Below are 15,154 nucleotides of genomic sequence, written 5' to 3' on the forward strand. Positions count from 1 at the left end.
AGCTAATTTCTTCTGTTCACAGTTCAGGGCAACTGCATGTGTATTCCCCCTCCGTGGTCCACCAAGAGCACCCACTTAACGGTTTCTGGCTCCCAATCATCACCTCTTGGGCAGAGACCAAGGCTGCCCAATTCCTTTACTACGCTGTAATATTCTCAGCAAGCCAGGCTACCTAAACAGGCCAGGATCTCCACTTTCCTTTCTCTGTAAAGGTTATGAACAGTATAATTGCCTGTAGTTACAAATTACTACACAGCTCTTTATAGTCAAGCACATTTATTCTTACATTGCAAACAATACAGAAAAAAACATACTAAAACAGTAAAAGTTCCCATACGCTAACCAGAGGTCACCCAGCAGTCTTATGAGGGCTTAGTAGGTCTATTCCTTCTAACCCTTCCACAAGGATTGCCCCCCCACACCTAGACAGAAGGTCCTGTCCATTTGCTGGATCAGAAAGAAGGCCCTGAGTCAGTTTAAATTCAGGCTATTTATCAAAAAGTCTTTCTTTTTGTCTGTTGGTCTCCGGGGAATCTAGTTTGAGCTATTATGTGCAAGCTTCCCCAGGAGGACTTTACTTACCTCTTGGGGTGTGGGGGGTGGGAAAATGACAATCTGGCTGATTTACATAATCATCAGTCTGTTTTTAACTCTGGAGGAGCTGTGGTAGCCCTGTCCCATGAAGCAGAACACAGTCATATATAAGCCATTCATTTAAAACAAATGGACCCCAACAATACTGCATGTGGTTGCAATATCTGTGTCACTCCTCAGCTACATTCATTTTAAGTTCGAACATATATCGAGACACGATATTTAATATCCACTAAAGCAGTGGTCCCCAAACTGTGGGCCACACCCCCCCAGGGGGGCACGGAGGAAAGTTCAGGGGAAGGGGAGGAGAGGGCACGCCACCCAGCTGTGCTCTGTTCCCAGCTGCAGTCCCGGCTCCCGGCCCCACCCCCAACCTTGGCCCATGGCTACGGCACCAGCCTCAGCCCATGGCCACGGCCCAACCTTAGCCCCTGGCCGCAGCTCCGTTCCCGGTCCCAGATCCCCACCCCCAGCTGCAGCCCCAATCTCGCCTCCTCCTCCCCCCCGCGAGGGCTGCGGCTCTGGCTCCTGGGAGAAGTAGGGGTGTGTGGACGGGATAAGGAAGGGTGACCCTGAAAAGTTTGGGGACCACTGTGCTAAAGTGAACTCATGGAATATTTGAGTAATATCCTTGCCACAGATCAGTAAATCTTAACAGATTTTTGTAGATGAAGGTTAAGGGACTCCGGAAACCTGACATTTCTTGTTTAATATTTAAAAATAATATAAGGGGATTTGGAACTCTCTCTGCTCTTCAGTCTTACATTTTTAGTTAAGAATTCTTTATATAGTCATTGCTCAGCCCCTAAGTGTCCAGCCTCCCAGTTAGCATTAATATCTTTTTTTTTTTTTTTAAAGTGAGCCCTTGGTGATACATATACATATTGTAGAATGTGGCATTTTGTAGCTACAACACTCCGAGTTCTGATGGTCTCAGATCTCATAGCTAAGCAGAGTCATTAGATGGAAGACACCAAGGAACATTTAAAGCTACAGGAAGTGGTGTTGGTGATTCAGTAGGCGGCATTATTCCCTCTGATTCGGTACTAAATCAATGTCCCAGCAGGATACTACATACATTATGCTACTACAAGTACCATGTTTCAAATAAGACATAAAACTAAGAGCTTGACCACTTGGGGTCATTAGATATTCTATGGCGCTTTCTTAAAACAATGGATGTTAAACTCAAGTGTCCCGGCTGAATTTCAGGTCAGCTAATTACATTCTGCCTATCTACATTCCTCCTGTAGTTTTAATTGGCTACAGTATGACAATATTCACTTCCTCTCTCAAACTATTGTGTACAGTTGCAATTCATTGTTAAAGATGAGCGAACGTGTACAAAACGAAGCTGTTAAAGATTTAAATGATTAGCACAATTGATGGGTAAATCTGAAAGTTTCAAGTATGTTTATTATAAAACAAAATACATAAAAGTGGTTTCCTGTTTTTATTTACCTGCTAGGACCAGGTCTCTGTGATTCTCCAGTTAGAACTGATGACATTACATCATACAGTGTATTATGCAGCTCCCTGTGCTCTTGTAGGTGTTTGCTCTTGCAGGAAAAACGCCTACTCCTTCCTGAACTCAATATTTACACACACAAAAACATTTCCATTTACTTATAAAATATGCATATGTAATTAAAGCTACCCCTGTGCTTTCTGGTTAATGATTAATATACACATGACATGAGCAATATGCCAGTGGTAAGTATATCACAAAAGTTACCCACCCCTAAATTAAATATGCTAATATGCCATTCTTGGTTGCTTCATTTCAGGTGTTGGGCCTGTCCCAAGGGAGTGTCAGTGACATGCTCTCCAGGCCAAAGCCATGGAGTAAATTGACGCAAAAAGGCCGAGAACCATTTATTCGTATGCAGCTCTGGTTGAATGGGGAACTGGGACAGTGTGTCCTGCCTGCACAAGGGCAGCAACAAGGACAAGGTAATTAAAATTCCACTATGTTGTTTGCATTGAAGGAGAGGAATTATTTTTAAATTTCAGTAAAGGAGAGTTTTTTCTTAAGTTAGCTCTGCCATTTGTATAAGTAGAATTGCCCATCTCGACTTCACAACCTGTTGTTAAGGGACTCACCTGGATTTTATGCAGAAGGATTAGTTTCCGCTTAATTACTAAGCAGGAGATGATGAGTTAACAATTAAAATAGCAGTGTTTATGCATAAAAGCATATAAATCAAGCAACTTTGGATAAAGAGCTAGAAAAATGTGAAAGTTAAATTCAGTCACATTTTAATAGGAATTATGTGTTGGGGAAGATATTTCTAAAGTTCTCTGAAGAATTTTGATTCCTGTAACCAGATAAAAGAATTAAGTTTTAAAGAGTGGTTGTAATTCTGTTTTTTACCATTGTTTTTATTATGCTGTTTAGAAGTACCAAATATCTAGTTGTTGTTTTTAGTAATACCAAGACAGATTTTGTCCTCACTTGGTTGTAACGGAGATCAACATTTGACTAATTGTTAAATCTGTTTTAGAATTGGGCAATTCTAGGCAATAACTCCAATTCTATTTGAATTGGAGTTATTGCCTAGTTTGGTGAATTGGGAGTCTCCTTTATTGTTCCCTGATTTTTACTGTTCTCTCTTCTTTAGTCCTCCACTCAGTGACATCACTGCAGGATTCCCTACAGCAGGGATGTGCAAGCTCAGGTAATCAACTGGCTTCAAATGCTTTGCTGTACAGTAATTCACTACATTTTATTCTATTGCTGCTGCCTTGATGCCCAAAGGATTCTTGTGTTTTGTTGTTCTAGCATGCAGGAGCACCTTCAGGGTTTTTATTAACAGTTAATTCCTCATCCCCTCTGTGTTGCTATGGCAGATCTTGAAAATGCAAGCATTTAACAGGATACATTAGACTGCAAGACTATGATCTGTATTATTTTTTACCATAGTTTATCATAGTTTTTACCATAGTTTATCAATTTGACATGTGACAGTGGCTGTAAAACAGAAGTGTTTCATTTGTAATATGATCTACATACCTCAACTGCCTTATTTGTTGGTATCTTTTTTTTTTCACCCTCAGTTGTGGTTCTAAACCAGCTTTTCTAATTTAAAGTTGAGGAAGATTGCTAAATATGCAGCTCACCCTCCCACCCCTTCACTAAAACACAACAGAGATTTGTGAAAAATGCAAGTGAATTGCTTAAAGATGTTTCTGAGGATGATCATTACAGTAGGGAGCCCAAGTATAAAGCAGCTGTTTTCCTGCTGTTAGATACCAAACTCTACCCACGCACACTATTTAACCAGTGATACAGTTAACTGATGTAAGCCATTTATACTGTATTCCAGGCTAGAGAAACACTTGTGTTCTGTGGTTGCAAGATGATCGGGTGCTATAAATGCGAGAATTACAGCAATTCAGAATGGAAAGGAAGGACTGTTAGGTCATCTTGCCCATCTCCTTGCAATTGTAACACAGTACCTTTTTCTAATAATTTGTCCAGTTAGGTTAAATGTCCTAAATAATGGGGTTTCCACCATTTTCCTTACTGTGAGACTCTTACAGTGAGATATATTAGGCTGTAAAACAGAAGTGTTTCATTTGTAATATGAGCTACGTACCCCAACTGCCTTATTTGTTGGTATATTTTTTTCACCCTCAACTGTGGTTCTAAACTTATTTATTTCTCATATTGAGAAATTCTCTAAAATTTCCCCAGGAGTTAGATGAAAATGGAATGAATAAAGGCAAAATGTCAGCATTAAAACCAACCATGAAAATAAAATCTTCATGAATAAAATTAGAAACAGTCTTTGCAATCACAGAGCTATTGTTACTTACCTACAAGCATTTAAAGAACATGTAAATTTCCTGAGGCATTTTTACACTGCTGCTCGTGACAGTATGCAATAGCTACTTTTCTGTAGCATTCATCCAACACCAGACAGTCACTATTCTCATTTAAATATATATATAAATAATTAAGAAAACATAAATGTATTTATGATATTTTCTAACAGATCATTTAAAACTAGTAAGGTTTCAAATGGGAGGGAAGGGGGAAAAGGCTATATTTTTATTGTTGTTCATTTTTCTGGTCCCTAACAGTAATTAAGAAAGGGTTGAAATACTGACCTACAGTGTTGGAATCTGATCAACGTATGGGTTCCCAGGAGGCTAGCTAGTAGCTAACAGTTATTTCCTTCAGGAAGTTTAGATGAGTTAGTGTGAGGTTCTGCTCCACTGCTCCACATCTCCACCTAGTCTGTCAGTTACTGCCCTTGAGCTAATATTTTGCAATGTGCTAAGTTTTTATTAGCTGAATGGAGCATATTATTGATTACCACCCCTTATTTTTGCCTTAAAGGTGACCTGCAAATGAGGGGGAAAATGGAATTGTGTCCATTTCTTTCTTTTTATGATTAAAAATAAATACACGAATAAAATTGTTTATTTTTAGAATTAGAAGTTCATTTCTTGTTTTCCCTTTTATACTTGGTAGAACTAATAGGCTTATGACATCATAGGAGATTGAAGCATGATCAGTTGAGAGGGGACGGATAGTCTGATGATAGTTTTTGTTGCCACCTATATTTTAATTCAAATGCCTGGCAAACAGTTGGTAGAAAAGCTGTGTTTGTGAAAGATTAAAAAACCCGCCCCTATACCTGAGGGCTGTAAATGCTTCAATTCCAATTTGACTGTCCTTCAAGGAGTTTTCCAGCAAAACCAGTGAAGACAAAGACATATCTAAAGTAAAAATCAAGGAGAATGTAACTTTTTTTAAACATTCAGGACTTCTCTGTATGATACACAACCATATAGATTTATGATCTTATATCATAAATAAACAAAAAAGGGTCCAAACCTTTAATACATTTAAGTATTTGCAAGAATAGCCTCTGATACCAGACTGTAATCTGATACTCTTCTGTATTCTGTGTCTGTGAGTTTTAAGCATCAGGCTAGTAATCAGAAGATCCTTGCGCAAGTTCTACTGAATAAATTTTACACACTAATGGTATCTATACTTCCAGTGGTGGAAAAGAAAATCAGTATGTTCTTTCTGCCTTTGGGTAAATCTGTCTTTTTAATGAGGTATGTGTCAACAACATGGACCAAATCATATGGAAAAAAATTCTAAATTAATGTCACCCAACTGCATCAGCATGTTTCTTTTTCTTTTTTTCAGTGAATTTGGCCCTTATTTAGTTGCATTTTTGATGGTCAAAGCTAGATTAGAATTGAGAATAATGGAGATATCCCATCTCCTAGAACTGGAGGGACCTTGAAAGGTCATTGAGTCCAGCCCCCTGCCTTCACTAGCAGGACCAAGTACTGATTTTGTCCCAGAACCCCAAGGGGCCCCCTCAAGGATTGAACTCACAACCCTGGGTTTAGCAGGCCAATGCTCAAACCACTGAGCTATCCCTCCCCCCAATTAGAGAGTTGCAATATATATTAGGACATTTTTATATGTTTGAGTGTTTTGAACACTTGTATGTAGCTCCTGTATTGGTTTTATTTGGATTTTTTGAGTTACTTTCTTTACTGAGTGTCTGTAAAACTTTAACAAAAAAAGATACCGTGGTATTATGTACCAATTCTGTTGATTGCCTTGATATTCCCAAGAACGTTGAATTTTTAATTCACTTCTGTATTTATCCTTTGTGAAGGTCATATAGTATCCATATACTACATTAAAGACTTGCATGTCTTTTTGATATGTGTTTCTGTTAGGGTCTTCTTTTGACCTAATGTGGAAATCTTCGTTTGTCAGTACAGCTGCGGGTGATCTCAGGGGATTTTGAATTTCCCTTTTGTTTGTCTTCCTTTCTGAGTATCATCCATCATTCCTAACTTCATGCTGCTTAGCAGTAGTAATGCTCATGGGAATTGAAGAAAGGATTATAGCTGCATAAAATGGGGAGCTCTAATTAAAGCTTGTTTTTTAAATCAAAATCTTGCTTGAGATAATTGCACATCACCTAGTGAGTTAAAAACCAAAGATCTCTTGTATTTAGATCTACTGAAATATTACATAAAACCTTTCTTTTCAAAATAAAACAATGTGTAACAACAAGGGATGATTAATCTTTATCATCCCTTGGGAAAGAAGTACGGAAAAATCCGAAGACAAGTATAAAGTATACTCCAGATGTGATAGTAGTACATGCATTGCAGAATGACAAGAAAGCCAGATATCTGATCTGTCTATCTCTATTCATACCATGCTCATCACAGTGTTATCTTTCAATAACAGAAGCTAACAGGTAGTTAATTGTGGATTGGGTCAATCTCCCTGTTACACAGCAACAAGAGTCGTTAGATATTGTTTTTGGTCTTGTTTTAATTACTGTTGTGGGAAAACTAAGGCAAAGATATGAGTGTTACTCTTTTGTTCTGGATGCAGTGAGATTCCGATCTCTTGAGGAAAGGAGTTTGATAGCCTCAAGTTGGTCATGAAAAAAGCTCTATCCCCATTTCTCATGATTCTTACCTTTATTGTGCATTGCTTTGTAGTTCCAGAGGAGCACAACTGTTACAGGAGGTGTTCCAGTAGTTAGCTCAATAGATTGGTCTGAGAACTTTGATAATTCGAACCATGTGCTAATATACATGGACATTGGTTCCTCTGCTCCTGAGACCATCTCAGATTTGGATTTTATCATCTGTGAAACAGGCGAATAACTCCCTGTAGCAAGAGATACTGGGTTCTGTGAGAATGCATTCTCGGTTAACAAAGTTGCTCATGGTTTGAAATGATTCTGATGAATATGACATTATGGCCAGTAAGATGGAGAAGAAAGGGCGATCTCTTGATCTAAGAATCGTGAGACTAATGGAATTCCTTAAAAAGTAGGTTAAATTCAATTACTTATTTTAAACTTTGGTTAAAGAGGCTAATAAAAATATTACTGCCATTATCATCAGTGTGAGCCAGACCAGAATAGAATTTTTTAGTTAGTTACTTAAAGCTGTATGGATAATTCAACAGAATCAAGCCCCTTGTGCTAACTCTAAAATGTAATTTTAATAGGCGAATTGGTTAAGTTTCCACATCACTTGTGCATACTGAGGTTGCAGCTCTAAAGTAATTGGCCCCGGTTTGTGTTGATTTCAAGCAGTAGGATATCAACTGGCACCTCACAAGGGCAGCTGCTATAGTCTGTCTATCTTATGTGTGATTAAATTCTGTGCTATTTCCTTGATAATTTGGACCGTGAAAACCTTCCTGGTAACTTTTCTAGTATCAGTAAAGCAAGGAGAATCACTGTCCAATGCACTTTATTGGGACCTTAAAATGCAGTGCAAAGTCGGTATTAAAGTTGAATCTTAGTATAACAGGGACAGCATTGCTAGAACATTAGTTTCATGTTTCTTTTCTAGAACTGTTCTTTTATCACAATCTGTTTTGTGTATCAATAGTACTGTGTGTGTATTATTGATGCTTAGTAAATAATTAATTTTATTGAAACTCTACCGCTATTCTTTTTCATAGACCCTTTAGCATAGGAGATGCCTTTATCATACAAATGTTAATCTTTTTTTTTTTTTATGCACGTTATTCTAGAATTTCTCCTGTTTAAAGCCCTTTCCCACTCATTTTTATTTTGGGTCCACATGCACTAGGTAAACAATGATCAAAACTTCCGCAACACAATTCCCTCCTCATTGTGGTCCCTACCTTACAGGTATAAAAGTGTGTTTGGCATTCTAAAATCTGTAATTATGAGCACCAACATTATAAGGAAAGATTCATTGTAGATGTAATGTAGTAACTAGGTGACATTCTTTCCCTATTCAAGTGGAGGAAAGGGAACTCATGCAATACCCTGAAGCTGATCTTAATTTATTTTAACTAGTTAATATGGGTCTATATCTTCATTTTTAGAAGTTCTGCACACAATCCAGTGCAACCTATGTTTTGGTCAGGCTGTGTGGATTCCATAAATCCACTGTCCTATGGTCTGAGCACAAGACTGCGAGCCAGGAACCCAGGCATTCTAGTACTTGTCTCTGTCACTGATTCCCTCAGTAAACTTGGGCAAGTCATATAGGCTCTCTGCCTCAGTTTCTCCATTTGTAAAAATTGAGATAATACCTACTTTACAGGATGCTTCTCGTAATTAATGAATATGTATAAAGCTTGAAGATGAAAAGTTTAATTAGTTGTACTGTAACCACTGCTATTTTTATCAAGCAGTTATGGAAAAGTACCAATTAGCACAATATGTCAGTGCACTGAGATTTTTCTAGATCAGCATAGTGCTTACAGTTCCTCATTTAAGGGATTGCAATAGTCCAAAATTGTTGATGAAATCTTTGCTTCTGGAATAGTTTGCTATAATTCATTAGATCAAATGTATTTTAAGATCAACCAAACCATGTGACCTCCATGGTGCATATTCTTTCCAAGCTTAGTTCAGAGTAAAGATCTGGTCTGTTAAATATGATAGACTTCAGACACTCATTTCTCTCAATTTCTTTATATTCTTAATCATTCATCAATGTTTTTTCCCCATTAATCCCTTTTTTTGGAGGGGATCTTCCCCCTGTCATAAGAGAGCCTGAATCCTCTGACCCTCCCTCATTACAAACAGTCTGTGGATTCTACAACCAGCTGCTAGCTCCAGGAGGAGCTGGGTATGAAAGAATGATTTCATGTTTTGAAAACCAGAATGTAAGAGTAACTGACCCTAAATCAGCAAGCAGCATTGACATAAAGGATGCCTTAGCATTTGTGTTGTGGTGCTGGAAGGTCTGACAGCTTCAGGGGAGGGGGGAGATAGGGCTCTGGATGATTTGGCAGCTGAGAAGAAGGGTCAGGCACCTTCCTCTGTATTGAGAGGGAGTCTGGAGGGCTTGGCAGCTGCAAAAGAGGTCAGGAAAGGTACTTATCACTAGGGGTCAGGCATTTGTCTCTTAGTGATGGGAGGAGTCATGTTGGGTTTTTGGTTGCTTGGAGGGAAGTGAGGCACATGTCTCTTCATAGGAAGCTACAAGGGTTTGGCTTCTGGGATTGGTCACATAAGAGTGCTTATCAGGGGGAAAGAGGGTATTAATCTATTTCACCCCCTTTGGCTATGGTCATGTATACAGGCAAACTACAACTTTAGGTTGCTTGGCAATTTAGTAAAATGTTGTTGAGGTGGATGAGAATTACCTTGTTTTGGCTGCATAAAACAGATAATGGACTGTTTCCTTCCTGAGTTACTGAATAAAAAGTGTATGCTCCAAATGTACAGGTCATTGCTTCCAATCCATAATGAGGATACAGCTTTAAAGCAGGTATGTTTCCCAGGAACTAGTCTTAACATGAAGTAAACATTCTGTGCTGGAAAGTAACAGATTATACCTCTGACAAGTAATTAAATCATGTTTAGATTATAAAGAGCTGTCTGTTTGGTTGATAAATATGTAAGATCATTTCCAAGAAAAGAAAACTGAAGATTACTGGAAAATTAAGTATCCTCCAAGTTACCTTGTGGCTGTCCCTTTTGTTTCAGTGAGGAAGAAAAGGAAAGATGTATGTGTCAAATCTAATTTGATAGATATCTGAGATTTTTTTAAATTTGTAAATAATCATCCAGAAGATTGTTCCTATGATTATTTTAATTCTGATGGAAACAGTTTCCCTTCCAGGTCATCGTTCCCCTACAGAGCAAATGTTGAAATACAATGTTACTGTGTGGGAGCCAGAAAGTTAAATAGATTAGAAATCAAGTATAAAGAAAACTGAAACTGACTGGTCTATTTTCATTGTCCAAGCTGAGTGAAATGCAAAAATTAAACAAAGAATTTCAATAAAGTGAATTTGATATTTAAAATTCTTACAGTTTTAATGATCAAAGATGGTACTAATAATACATTTAAGGAAGTTTTTCTTAAAAAAACAGTATTTGAAATCCTGTGTCCCTCTTTAAGAAGTGTATTCTACATCCATAATAACATAAGCACCATTTGAAGCATTTTAAAGGCATGAGCCTGAGAGATGCAGAGCACCAGTAAAATTCCTTTGGACATCAGTACTCTGCACATCTCCCGTCAGACACTGGGTCAATGATAAAAATACTCCTTTTTAAACAAAATTTATCTTTGCAATTTGTTCCTTCCACTTCTCCTTCCCCTATCCCAACATTATAAAACATATCCTAGCTGCTTCCTTCTCCTAAAAAACCTCATCAGACCCACCTCTCAGATATTTCTTCCACCCCAGCACCCTCTTTTACATCTTTGCTTTCTAAGGAAATACTGGGATGTGTAAAGGTGATGGAAACTGCCCCCTTCCCACTCTCCATATTTTCACACAGATGAGCAAGTAGTTAGTTTAGTCTCAGTGTAACTTCAGTTTTGTTTTACATTTTTTTCTCTCCTTTTCTCTTTTGGAACTTGTATCCTAAAAATAGAGTAAGTTGGAACTGGCAGATGTTTCATTTGTCCTTTACAAGAGGACCAAAATTAGCCTGTTATTTGGTACCTAAATAAAGCAGCTAAACTGTCTTTGTACAAACTTTACAATTACAATCTATTGAAGTTGCAACATTTTATTTTGTTTACTGGTATTACGTAAGCAAGATCAGCACCTAAAAATCCATAAGACCTTGAGAGAGAGAGAGAGAGAGAGAGAGAGAGAGAGAGAGAGAAAGAGGATGAGCAGGAATGAACACAATTGTGTTTTTAATCTCCTGTTTTGAGACAGTTATTTTTTCTTGTGAAGGTTTTTTGTTTTTGGTTTGTTTTAAAGGTAACTTGGAAATGCTCTAAAACTGCATATTGTAAAGGTAAAAAAAATGTAGTAAAAGGACAGCAATGGTTTCTCTAATTTTCAGAGAGAAAATCTGCACAGAATGCCTGAAGCTGGGTTAGCAGTGGGACTCCCCAGAGGCAACAGAAAGATGTTATAATCAATTACCACATCATAACACTGATGTATGATAATTACTGAGTGTTCCTCCTGAGATAGTGCAGCATTTGGCTGGGATGCAGCTCTTTCATGGTCCACTGCCTGATTAATATGCAAATAATAGGCTGATTGCATGATGAATGCAGAAAATGAGTTCGCTGATAACGTGAGCACCGAAGCGGGAAGATGATAAATTACTTTTACTGACTGTCCTACATTAAGTACCCTTTCTCAACAATTTTATCACAAATTAAGTAAAGCAGTATGGAGAGATTATGAGGATGTGTAAAATAATGTACCTTAATAGCTTTTATAATATTGTTGCGTATAATGTAAATGGCATTTTCTTTCAGTACTTTAGCCAGTACTCCTCCAGAATGGTTTTGCATTTAGTACAGTAACACGCAGGGACAGTCCATTCAGCCGTTTTCTGTAAAGATGAATAGCAATCTTCTATACCAACATATATGACTGGTGATGGGTTGGCCTTTCTTATGAGAAAAAGAATCCAGATATTAGCCCCTCAAGTATCTTGCCCCTAGCAAATGAATGTCCACATTGTTTAGTGTGGGGGGGGGGGGGGAATATTCTTCAATACAGAACAGGATGTACACTGGACATATGGATGCTGTTGCACCTGGTTTAAGCTATATGTCCAGGGGCAAACGAGGTTAAGACACTGAACACGTTCATAGAAGCACCTGCATACTCTATCTAAGTTTGTGAAGAAGCTTGAGGTGGAGAGAGGATCAAGCGGATATGATGGTGATAACACGTTGAGATCTAGTCTCTAACCACCTGGTCATCGGCTGGAGCATCAGCAAAGATGTTACAATAATAACTAAGTTAGGACCTCTTAGAAGCATTTAATTAGTGAAAAATTATTGTCACATAATGATTAATCTTTGCTTACAATAAGGCAGTTTAAAACACAAGTTTTGTTATTGGCATCTTGGTAGGATGTTTTTATGACAGATATTTGTTTAATCTTCAGGAACTCATTAATAAAACTGTTCCTACACACAAGCTGCTTTAGTAATAAGGTTACTGAAGATAATTTCTAACAGTTACTGTATTCTTAAATCAATATGGATTTCTGAAAAAGTAGTGAGCTATGGTAACACAGAAAAAATCAGGTTTTTAAAAAGTGTTTGGTGGTGTACGACGGTGTCTGAAAAACCTGCCAGGATGCGAGTGTTAAATCGAATTTTAATTTATATAATTAACTTAAAAATAATCTTCTAAAATTATCTCAGCTGTGATTCTAGAAACTGTGATTGTCTATATGCTAACACAAACCCTCAGTTTTCTTCCCTGTTTTTCAAAAAGTGCATTAATGTAATGATCATCTAGTCCATCCCTGGACCAGTTCAGGAGTGTTCCTTAAACCATATCTTTTGGAGTTTTGTCCAATCTTTTTTTTTTTTTTTTTTTTTTAAAGTGCCAGCTAATTCCACAGGCTAATAGCACTGCCAAGAAGCTTTTCCTGGTAGCCTAAATTTCTCTTTTCTTAATTTTGTCCCATTACCTCTAGTTATGCCCTTATTAGTACAAGCTTAAATACTGTAATTCTCTACATCCTTGATGTTCACAGTGCCCATCATTGGTGATTACAGATACACCTCTACCTCGATATAACGCTGTCCTTGGGAGCCAAAAAACCTTACCACGTTATAGGTGAAATGGTGTTATATTGAACTTGCTTTGATCTACTGGAGTGCACAGCTGCACCCCTCCACCTCCCCCCCCCCCCCCCCAGCACTGCTTTACCACGTTATAGCCGAATTCATGTTATATCGGGTCGCGTTATATCGGGGTAGAGGTGTGTTCTCTTTAGGACCCCTCAACTCTGCAACTACAAGTGTAACTTTGTACCCAGTTAGAGGCCCAGTCCTCTTAACTTGTTACATATTATATGTTTTGGTTTATGTCAATAGTGCAGTATCTCTTCCCTCACAGCCATGTTTGCATATTAATTCTTACTGTGCTGCATAACTCTTTGCATCAGCACATCAGGAACACCTGGGCAGCAACACCATAGTGCATAGATTGCCTAGAAGACACACTCACAGAGGTTTTGAGAAACAGAAGACTAGCACAGGAATAGCCACCACAGCAAAATACATTGAAGAACCAGTTACACAAGAAGGCAACCATGTGTCAGCCTAGGCCTCTGGTAAGGATAAAACACTGTTAACTGCTGTAGTTGCTAACAAAATATTATCCATGCTGCGTGTGGACACACATCATGTTTGGAGCCAAGTATGTTTCTGGCTGGTTATAAATTTGATTTAAAGTCATGGGGTGGACAAAGCATTCTTTAGCCAGTTAGATAAGCTATCTGTAAGTGAACAGCAGTGCACACCAACTCCCTCCTGTGGATCCTGCAAGCGTGAACTAAAAGGTACCTACTTCACATTAACCTAGTCCTCTTTAAACAGGACTACATTAATACAAACTAGGCACCTTTTAGTTTGCACCCACAGCTTTCACTCGGGGAGTAACAGTGGAGCACCTTTCTACACGCTGTGTAGTCTGAACTGTGGGGCAGTCTAGACATAAACTTGAACTTTTCTCACTGTTTGCCAGTACCAGTGCTAGACAATGATAAAAATATTCGTTTAGACTGAGCACTGGCCTAACTGACCTCTTTGCTACCCTATCACATTATAAATTAAGGCAGTTTCGGACTATATATAGATAGAGATGGTATGGTAGAGACCAAGGAAGTGACACTTTCTTCTCTGCTCTTGAAATACTATATTTAAAACTGCCTGCACCTGATCTACACTAGGGCCTTTACCACTGCTAACTCACTGGGAACTGCACCACTACTAGCAAACATAATGTCAAAGGGAGTTCTGCAGGGACTTAATTTGTACTAATATTGGGCACTATGGGTTGAATTTTCAAAAGTATGTAATCAAGTTAGATGCTCAACTCCCATTAAAAGCCCACCCTATGTCAGGCTCTTCAACTGCCATTTTGGTTGCTCTTTTCTGAACTCCATCTAGTTTTGCTACATATTTCTGGTTTTCAGGTGACCGCAGCTGAAAACATATAAATGTAAGTGTGGAACGAGCATAAAATTGTGGAAAATGCAGCATAAAATTGTGGCAAGAACGTATAATCCCTTGCCGATGCTCAGAAGTAATTTTATTCAAGTGGTCACAACCTTTGGCCCTAATTCTGCAAACATTTCTGCACATGTGTAACCTTAGACACATTCATGAGCATGAGTATTTGCAGGGCAGGGGCCTTTGTTTTTCATTTTTGTTCCCAGAATGTAAAGACGATGAAGTAGCAGCCACATGACAAGCCTAGGCTTTTTTGTTTTCATTAAGTAACTTTTGAATTATTGGTTAAAGGAATTAAATTGATTTTTTTTTCTTTTAAAAACGCACAAAAATGGCTGAAGGGATTTTTTTTTTTTTTCAGATTTTTTGTCACCCACAAAAATTCACCTCTGAGGCAAGACCAAGCCTGGAAAGTTTCAGACATAAGAGTTTTTTTCAGTTATAACATTGGCAGTAAACACTACCACCACCACCACCACACAACAGTCATCCAGGGAAATCTATAATCTTAACAATAGCTGGCATTCACTACCATGAATTTATACACATACTTGCTTTACATTATTGTATGTGTGTCTCTCACACATGTAGGCACTGG

At 38.1% G+C, this 15,154-nt stretch overlaps 1 protein-coding gene across 19 annotated transcripts in view; it reads left to right on the top strand.

Annotated features, from left to right (window-relative positions):
• Nucleotides 1–15,154, top strand: part of CUX1 (cut like homeobox 1) — a 390,333-nt gene that overhangs the window by 283,152 nt on the left and 92,027 nt on the right. For 14 of the 19 annotated variants that reach the window (XM_008166175.4, XM_008166178.4, XM_042857745.2 and 11 more), the window contains 2 exons: nucleotides 2,382–2,547; nucleotides 3,216–3,272. The exons of the other annotated variants lie outside the window; for them this stretch is intronic. In XM_008166175.4, the coding sequence (XP_008164397.2) occupies nucleotides 2,382–2,547; nucleotides 3,216–3,272 (223 nt within the window). The remainder of the gene's footprint in view (nucleotides 1–2,381; nucleotides 2,548–3,215; nucleotides 3,273–15,154) is intronic. 19 annotated transcript variants of the gene reach the window in all.

Source organism: Chrysemys picta, chromosome 19 (assembly GCF_011386835.1).
Source record: "Chrysemys picta bellii isolate R12L10 chromosome 19, ASM1138683v2, whole genome shotgun sequence".
Taxonomy (NCBI): domain Eukaryota; kingdom Metazoa; phylum Chordata; order Testudines; family Emydidae; genus Chrysemys; species Chrysemys picta.